Source organism: Cyprinus carpio, chromosome B20 (assembly GCF_018340385.1).
Source record: "Cyprinus carpio isolate SPL01 chromosome B20, ASM1834038v1, whole genome shotgun sequence".
Classification (NCBI taxonomy): domain Eukaryota; kingdom Metazoa; phylum Chordata; class Actinopteri; order Cypriniformes; family Cyprinidae; genus Cyprinus; species Cyprinus carpio.
In genome coordinates, this window is record NC_056616.1 from 23392355 (window position 1) to 23402234 (window position 9880).

A 9880-nucleotide genomic window follows, 5' to 3' on the forward strand; every position below is an offset into this window, starting at 1 on the left:
ATCAAAAAGATAGAGAATATTGGTAATACAAATAATAAACTTAATAAATAAAAGCAATAAAAAATAAAAATATATAATAAACATAATAAATAATGAGTAGGTCAATTTCTCCATTAATCCTATGCATTATTTATTTGTTTGTTTATTATTATTATTAGTATTATTATCATCATCATCATCATCATCATCACTGGCTTTTATTTTGAAAGCATGCGGTCTTTTCGTCGCCGGATGCGCGTCTTTTATGTCTTGTAGTCCGTTTCCGGCGCGGTGGTGTTGTTGTTGTTGAGGCGCTATGGTTTGTCAGCGCGGCCTCGATCTTTTCCCCTGAGTTTTTGTCGTGTTCTGCGGGTTTCATGTTCCGCGCCGCCGAGATCAAGAGCTTCGGTAAAGCGGGAACCGGCTGGTATGTGTCTCGTGTGTTTTGCCGTCGGTTTGTTCAGAGCCGATCATGATGTTTGATGTGTGTATCTCTGACCCGATATCACTCGAACAAAACTATGTTACCATTGTGTTATCATGTAGTTATTATATTTCACTATGCTGCTCTTTGAAATGAAATTCCACAGTACATGATTATGGTAATAATTCATCACCGCAACTAACTTACCATGGTATTACCGAACCTTTCAAGCAGCATGTAAAACCTGAAAAAAAAAAAAACATAACATAATTTTATTTTATTAATTAAAAAAGTGCATTAATGAATGAGATAAAAGTCATTTAAAAATATTTTTTTAAATGATTATTATATCAAATATACATTTCTGCTGTTAGCTGAAATAGTTAACTGACTAGAAATAGCTATATTTAATAATACTAACTCACTTATTATAAATAAATGGATTTTTCCTTCATTCGCTCTTTCTGAATAGACATTATTGGGTGGATGGATGATGGACAAGCATGTCCATGACCTGATGTTGGTCCTTAAAATGTATAAAATAAGTATAAATTAATAAATAGTAGAAAAATATGAAAATCAATATTTGTCAAATAAGTAATAGAAATTAATAAACCATTTTGTAGCAATTGTGTGACATGGGAATTAATTTAAACAAAATCGTGGATTTTTTTTAAGCAAATAAACATTTTAATGCTGTTTAGCTCTAAAATGTTTCATTGACTTGAAATTGGCTTGTTAGAGCAATCTCTATTATATCATTCTAAATTTGGTCATTATGAAAATTTTTCTTTTATTTTTTTTTCACTCATTCTGAGAAGGCACTTTTGGCAGACAATGGACAAGCTGGTCCATGCCCTGGTGACCGTCCTAAACAAAGTCCCATTAATAATACATAAATTACTAGAAAATATTAATGCATAAGTAATAGAAAACATATAAAAAACAATAAATTAAATATAAAAAATCATAAAATATTAGAAAAATAAATAATACAAAATAAAAAAATTAAATAAACCATTACTTGGTGCGTAATTTAAAAAAAAAAAAATTTTTTTTTTTTTTTGTTAATGTACATGACTAGAAATTGCTCTGATAGTACAATTTCTATTAAATTATTATTTAAATTTCAAATCCAGTCATTATGAACAAATACATTTTCTTTATCATTTGCTCCTTCATTTTCAGGCATTTTCAGCGGACAACTGATAAGCTGATGACGATCTCAAACAAAGTCCCATTAATGCATAAAATACTAGAAAATGTTAATGCATAAATAATAGAAAAAAATATATAAATATAAAATATTAGAAAAATAAATTATTAATAAACCATTACATGACACTTAATTGAATTTTTGGTGTGTGAACGTGCATGACTAGAAATTGCTCTAAATGTACAATCTCTGTTAAATTATTGTTCAAAAATTAAAATCCAGTCATTATGAACAAATACATTTTCTCTCTCAGTTGCTCTTTGATTTTCAATTTTTTTCACCTAATTTCACTCTTTTGGATCAGGCACTTTCGGCGGACGATGGACGAGCTGGTCCATGATCTGGTGTCGGCTCTGGAGGAGAGTTCAGAACAAGCCCGTGGAGGGTTTGGAGACGGTGGAGATCACGCTCTGGCCGTCAGTTGCCTGTTGAAACGCCAGGCCCGCAAGCGCCGTGGCCGTAAGCGCCGGTCCGATAACCCTCACCCGCCGTGGGACACCTGCCACCTGAGCGAAGGCTCTGAGTCCAGTCAAGAGGAGCAGAAAGACTACCGCACTTCCACGACAGCAGGGGGCGCTCACACCCGCGACAACAACAGCGACTCGGATGAGCAGCTGGGCGCGAAGCGGCGTACGCCCCTCGCTGACTCCGGCAGGGGGAAGAGGCCGCTGTGGCTTGACGACTTGAGCGGAGCAGATGTTTTGGGAACGCGCAGTTTGCGGAGGCGTCGGAAAGTCAAGCGCATGGCTGTGGACCCACCACTAGATGTCTCCACCATGCTGCTGCCGCCCTCCAGAGCAACCACCAGCAGGGGGGCGGGGTTTAGTCCAGAGGTCAAAGGGAGCGAATCAAACAAAAACAGGGTGAAGAAGAGGAAGTTCACGGCGCAGAGACTCGCACAGGACGTGGCGGATGAAGGCGTGGTGGTGGAGAGTGAAGAGGCGGGACCAACGGCCAAAGATAAGATGGAGTATGAGGAGCAGAAAGGCACAGACGAGGAGATGAGTGACAGGTGGTTAGTGTTCTTCTCTCCTGTCTAGCCCCTCCTCTTCCTGTTTCTCATTCCAGGAGCCTCCAACATGTTCTCTTTGCTGAATCCCTTTATCCATTAAACAAGTATTGTAAATAAAAATAAAATTAATTAAATAATTGTATTGCACTAATATTTTAATGTACTAATATACACTAATATATTTTTATATATTTTAAAATGTTATTTATTATTTTAAATGATTTTATTTTGTTATTTTAATTAATTAGAATCACCAATTTGAGAAAAGAAAAAAAACAGGTATTTGTTTTTTAAATAAAAAAAAAAAAAACGAAAATTTGGTTGGAAATGTGCTGAGGTTTAATGAAAATGGTCACATGCTAAGAATCTTAATAGGCTTAAAATTAGGGATTCTTATTTTTTGTTCAAAATATGTTTTCTTTCTTTTCTTTTATGACCATGGACATGTTTTTAATGAAATTCACCCTTTTATTTCCCACAAACGGCTTAATCGGATGTGTAATGTGTGTGATTCCAGTGAGACGAGCAGTGTGAGTAACAGCAGTGATGGGGGTCTGTACACAAACGACGAGGGAAGGCAAGGTGTGTGCACTCATCTCGAATATTTCCTAATCACAGTTTACATCCTAAACACTGCTCGTGTTTGAGTGTTGTGTGTGTGTGTGTTTCAGGCGATGATGAGCAAAGTGATTGGTTCTATGAGGGCGAGCCGGGCGGGGCTTGTGGAATCGCGGGTGTGGTGCCGTGGTGGGAGAAAGACTCTAACGAACTGGACCTCAATGACCCCATGTTCAACAGCATCCTGACCGGAGCGTTCCCGTTAATGTCACCGGGAGCTCAAAGAGGTGAGTGTTCAGATGTTTGTCCACCAGAGGACAGAGCTGTACAACCCATCAAATCTTCATCTTATTATGTGAAAATCTAAATGAAAAATATTAGTATTAAATACTTACCTAGTAAATGCAAAATGTTAGTTTTGTAATTTTACAGGTGTAATGTACAATATTTATTATTTCTCTTTTTTTTTTTTTACATAGTGTTACAATAGTAATTTTTCTCATTTTGTTTTTATTTCGTAATTGTCATATTTTTATTTGGTAATAAAAAATATAAAAGTTACAAAATGTTTCTTTGAAGGGGTGGTTGACTACTTTTCCTAGGCTTGATTGTGTTAATGGGATGCAGTGTAAAATAAAGATCGTTGTAGTCCCTACCAGTCGTAATTGTAGGCATTAAACAGACTTTTCTTTAAAAGAAGACATCTCCATTTGCATTGAACTTTCAGCATCTTAACTTTGCAGATATTGTTTATGATCAAACAGCAACATTACACACTTACTAAAGATAAAAATGTAAAATCACAATCAACCACCCCTTTAATGCTTGTTTTTTTGAAATTACAAAAGTAATATTTATTTTTTTATTTAGTAGTAACTTTTATTTTTTTGAAGATTACTACTACTATTATTTATATTATTATTAAATAAAAATTATATACTTTATAGATTTTTTTTAATACTCAACTTTTTGAATACTTGAATACTACTATTTTTTATTTTCTTGTGAAATATTACAATAGTAATATTTCTTATTTTGTTTTTAAGTAACATTTGCATTTATTTAATAATAATAATAATAATAATAATTATTATTATTATTATTATTATTAATTTCACTAGTAAAAAATAAGTTGCACTTTTTTATCCTTTTTTAATTTACAGTGAAATATAAAAATAGTAATATCTCTTATTTTGTTCCTACTTAGTAACTTTTATGTTTTTAATTAGAAAGTCGCAATGACAATTTTTATCAGAAAAACCTCAATTATATTTTTCTTAAAGTGTGGTGTCTGGTAATGGTGTTTGTGTTTTAAGGAGGTCTATTATATCTGGAGAAAGCGATTTATTCCTGTTCATTCAGAGCATGCGTGTTAATCTTTAGGCCGTGTCTCTGACTTGTTTTTAACTAAGTCTAAGTGTTTTTCAGGGTTTCAAGCGCGGCTCGCGCGGCAGGCCTGTCTTCAGCAGTCACAGGTATGTGCACTTGTCTAAAGTATGAACTCACTGTTTAATTTTTATTTATAAGTAATAAATGTAATGTTCTTTCCCAAAGGAACCTCTCAAGGAATTCCTGATCGATTACCGAGATTATCCCAGGATCCTCGTGAGTAAGTCCTGAAGAGTTTGACAGCTCAACATGACGTTTGGCATTATGATCGTTAATTTTAGTGTTTTTATGCTGACTTATTCATTTATTATGAATTATATGATTTTTTTGTGCATCCATTTTTTTTTATTTTTTTTTATAACTAAAAGATTATATAAGTACTTAATTTGCTGTATTGCCTAAATAATAAAGATATTGCTACATTGTTATTTAATTATTTTTACTTATTTGATTTATCATTTAAATTACATTAAAATTAATCATTTTAATGTAATGGTTACTTTATGAACAATGCATTTTTATTGAGTTATTTATAATATAAATTTACTCAAATTATGATATAATATTTGTGTAATATATCACCTATCAGTAATGTAATATCAGGCTTGTTTTAAGAGTTTGTTTGTCCGCTGCAGCTCGTGGTTCAGCTCTGGAGCCAGAAGAGACCAAGTAAGACGTGCTTTGATAAATCTAAGCTTTATTTACTGTATGTTGAGTTTCAGGCCTTTGTAATAAACTCTTCATGTGAAAATCTACTGTGTGATATGTGACGTTTTACGTGTGTCTGACATATCTGCAGTTGCTTTGGGATTCTCGTAGCGACAGAAGCCACAGGAAAAGCTGCTCTTTAAAGACTGCTAGCAGGTAATAATATATAGTAATAAAATTGCACCAGTTAGATTTTCTGTATCCTTTTGTCATAGTCTAATTTCAAAAGACATAATCTTAGCATATTTACCTAAGCAGTGAGTATCCTAATCTCTCCCTTTCTCTCTGTAGACAGAATAGTGGTCATCTTGGCTCTTTATGTACTGGAGATATAAAGAGACGACGGAAAGCTGCGCCTGTGGGAGGCCCGTCATCCTCAGGTAACACACACACACACACACACACACACACACACACACTCATTTACCATCACAGCTGTTGGGTGATCTGAAATGTTTCTGTAAAGAGACGTCAGACCCACGTCCTGAATATTAAATGTAAATGGTGCCCTCTTCTTTAACACAAACACTTCATGGAAACATGCGACCTGCGTGTCGTCAGGAAGAGACGGAGGCTGGTCGCCGTGGTAACGGTAAACTCAGTGGTGGTTATGTGACGGGATTGGCAGCTGAGCGGCAGATCAGTGCTGATCTCATTTCCTCATTAAAGAACATCATTTCCTGTCGTGATCTGTGACGCAGAGCACATGGCCACGGCTCTCAGGGGTCAGAGGTCACAGAGCTGAGATTACCAATTTCTCAGAAACTTGTTTATGAGGAACAGGAACTGTGACATGTAACATCAGGATTATTTGAAACACAACACTGAAGTTATGAGATTTTCAATGCAGCCATGTCCAGAAACACTGATGTGCATGCTAACACTTTACAGTAAAGTCTGAGTTTGGATGCCATGAACTAAACATGGACAGCATGTCATGTTTTGGTCACACTGTATTTTACAGCGTTCATTCATTTTATATATTTACTTAAATCGTTACAGAGTAATTCTGATTAACTACATGTACTTGCTGTGTTGTTAATTTTAATGCTGCTGAAAATTGTTATTAGTCTAATAATTAATTCTAGAGGCGTTATATATGAATACTGTAAAATGACCTGTTGCCACACTGGAAGAAAAAAATAGAACCTTATTGTAAAGTTTTACAGTTTCCATTAAATATCAACATAAAGTTATACTTAACTGTTTAAAAATAAGAAATACAAATTAAGTGAATTTAAAATAAAATCAGCAGAAGTAAAGCCTTCCACATTTTCATGAAAATAGTCACATTACAACATAAATTTTTTATATATATATATATATATATATATATATATATATATATATATATATATATGTATATATATATATAATATATATATATACATATACATATATACATATATACATACATATACATACATATACACACACCACACACACACACACATATATATATATATATTAGTGCTGTCAAATGATTATTCACGATTAATCGCATCCAAAGTAAACGTTTTGTTTACTTAATTTGTGTGTGTACTGTGTAGATTTATTATATATATATATATATATATATTATATATATATATATATATATATATATATATATATATATATATATATATAAATAAATAAATGCACACAGTTGCATGTGTATATTTTAGAAAATAGGCTATGTTTTTTATATTAAATATATTTATACATAATATAATTATCTAAATATAAATATAGGCATGTGTATATGTGTGTATATATATATATATATATATATATATATATATATATATATATATATATATATATATATATATATATATATATATATCTATATATATAATTATTTTTATTTTTTTTGGGGGGGGTGGTGAAATGTATGTATGTATTTATATACTGTATTAAATTCAATATTTACATTTTACATTTGTATATTTACACATTACATTGCACATATATCTTTTAGAAATGTATAAAGTTCATATTTCTGGTTAACTACACTTTTTTTTGGACATTTGATTGGACATTTTATTTATTTTGTGGGTTTTTAAATGCACTGCACACATGAGTTAATTAGGGCTTTACCAGAATATTAGATTTTTTGATTATTCGTTCGGTGGGTTGGCATTCGATTTTCAATTTTGAGATTCAAATATTCTTTTTTTCTTTGAACACCTGGCATCCCCTGCAAAACACTTTTCATTCACCTTTGAATATGAATCGCCCATGAGTGAACGTCTTGATTCGGTTCATTTGGAAGAGAAGACGAAAATGCCAAGACCTCAGCTGTGTGGGAGCACTTTAAAAAATGTATTCGGACCAGCCCTAGAGTTCATCTAAAGATCTTACTTAAGGACTCTTTCAGCCCATTAAGTGCATTACAAGAATCAATGAGCTTTACTGTTAATGCAGATTATCCTTTCCTCTCCGTGTCTCTCTCTCTCTCAGGTGTGGTGGGTGAGGGCGCTGCTCCTCTGCCGGAGTCAAACGTGGGGAGCCGTATGCTGCAGAGTATGGGCTGGACCCCGGGGTCTGGCCTGGGCCCTGACGGCAGAGGCATCACGGAGCCCATTCGTGCGTCTCAGAGGCCGAAGGGAGCCGGACTGGGCTTCAACTGAGCTTGAGCCAAGAACAGAGAGAGCAACTCATGCAGAGACAGCAGCTAGGGCCCACGGGCCGCCTTTCTCATCGTTAACCTCACCGTTAACAGCAGCCAGCCAGCAGAGGGTAGCACTGAGGTGAAACGATGACTGACAGAATGAAACGAAATAGGACACCAGCACTGGCCCAGACAAGGACTGACTCTAGAGCTGCCTCACTGCCAACACACACACTCACACACACACACACACACACACACGGACTCATTTCAACACGAAAGTTAAAGCAAACAAATTAACAGAAAAAACATTATTCACCAAAAAAGTATCATTACAGTCAAGAATTTGCAATTTGTAAAGAAAATGTTTCTACAGTTGAGTATAGGATGAATTTAATGAGGAAATATTTAACTGGACAAATCACAGGGAAAATAAATAAATTACATTTTGCATAACAAAAAATGAAGCCTGTTTATAGGACCTTGAAGATGTTGTGCTTTATGAAATTATTCTCATGTTAATTAAGCACATTTCTCCCAATATTCGTTACTGTAATGTAAAAACAAAAAGATTTTGTTAAATTGAGGGTTAATTATGTTCAGTATAATAGTGGCAGTCTTTATTTTTTCACTTTGCAACAATGTTATGCACTTAATTGTCATCAAAACTAATACTGGTACTATAAAAAGGATTGGTTTAATATAGGATTTGTTTTTTTGTTATTTTGTTTTTGTGTTTTTTTTTCTCTGTGTTTTTAAACACTGTGGAGGTGTTTTTTTGAGCCTTTGGGTCCTCATTAGTGATGTTCATTACAAGCCAACAGCCAAACCTCAGCACTCGGCAAATACCAGTTTTTTAGAAAACAATTTTTAAATACTTTCACCTCATAAAAACCAATGTGTTTTAACAGAATAGATCAGTCAACATTATCATCTGTCTCTTGTTTTTCATTTGATATTCGTATCTGATGTCTCTGATAACATCATTTATTTCTTTTTTTGGGTCGTTTTTGGAAATCTGTATTTTTCACTTAATTTTTTAATTTATTTTTTTAATTTTTAAATCCTGTTTTTGGACATTTTATGCAAATATCATGCACTAATAATGAATGTCAATACCTCAGCCAATCACATGCTCATGAAAACTGCATGTATGAAATGCTGAAACGATGCAGACTGAAGCAAGCGGCCGCTGCTCTTTTGCGTGACTCAACACTTGCGTGTTTTAATAATGTTATATGAGTCCACTTTGTTTATTTCCAGCGCGTATGATTCGACATTCAGTGAAATGCGTGTATTTCTCAGCAGAGTTTGAGTAATGAATAGGATTAATTGACTGAATTGGCTTAGTTGAGATGGTATTAAGCGTTCAAGGAGGCGTCACACTAACTAATGACGACTGTCATTCCTGGTTGTCACGAGGTGAAGATTACACCATTGTTGGGTAAACACTTCAATGCCTCTTACGAACAATCCCAGATGATTGGAGATGCTATTATCTTGTCAGAATGTTTAGGAATCTGCTCGCTAATACGGGAGGAGTCTTTGAGCCAAATGTGACATCACTTCCTCTCTGGTGTTTGAGCATTCCCTGAATGAAGATAAGTGTTTTTTTAAATTTTGGTTTTGGGAACACATATTTTTAACCATGTTTGCACTCCGAATGAACCGTTTTTAAGCGGTTGGTGACTTAAACGAGGAGCATGTCAGGTTTGTCTCTTCCTGTGATCTGTACAACATGCCACCTTTGTTTACATTGGCCTTTTTTGTCATTTTTGCCAATTTGCATATTAGGAACCGGGATGCTATGGTCTCTGTGTGTGTTCTGAAGTCAAAGTGACGTATTGTTCATATACTGTAGGTCAGTATTAAAGTATTCTCTGCTCAAGGTTTAATCTTTGAATCTTTCCCATGATGCAGAGTTGTTATAGCTGACTAAAAACAAAACCATGAAATTTAAGAAAACTAAATAAATTGAAATAAACTTTAACTGAAATA

At 34.1% G+C, this 9880-nt stretch overlaps 1 protein-coding gene across 2 annotated transcripts; it reads left to right on the top strand.

Moving 5' to 3' along the window:
* The first annotated feature begins 248 nt into the window (after positions 1-248).
* On the top strand, positions 249-8338 carry LOC109112874 (G patch domain-containing protein 2-like). 2 transcript variants are annotated; one of them, XM_042746480.1, is made up of 10 exons: positions 249-406; positions 1924-2634; positions 3149-3213; positions 3303-3476; positions 4618-4664; positions 4743-4798; positions 5214-5247; positions 5378-5442; positions 5578-5666; positions 7732-8338. In XM_042746480.1, the coding sequence occupies exons 1-10, from the start codon at positions 357-359 to the stop codon at positions 7899-7901; spliced, it is 1461 nt and encodes a 486-aa protein (XP_042602414.1). In that variant the 5' UTR covers positions 249-356; the 3' UTR covers positions 7902-8338. The 2 variants fall into 2 exon arrangements, with proteins under 2 accessions (XP_042602414.1, XP_042602415.1); XM_042746481.1 differs by having other exon boundaries at positions 1924-2631.
* Positions 8339-9880: the final 1542 nt, after the last annotated feature.

What these genes read in the sequence shown, in the direction of transcription:
- LOC109112874 (XM_042746480.1), top strand. Translation starts at nt 357, where the DNA reads ATGTTCCGCGCCGCCGAGATCAAGAGCTTCGGTAAAGCGGGAACCGGC. An exon ending in AAACGACGAGGGAAGGCAAG is followed by an intron (nt 3,214 to 3,302) that starts GTGTGTGCACTC and finishes TGTGTGTTTCAG; the next exon opens with GCGATGATGAGCAAAGTGAT. An exon ending in GGGAGGCCCGTCATCCTCAG is followed by an intron (nt 5,667 to 7,731) that starts GTAACACACACA and finishes TCTCTCTCTCAG; the next exon opens with GTGTGGTGGGTGAGGGCGCT.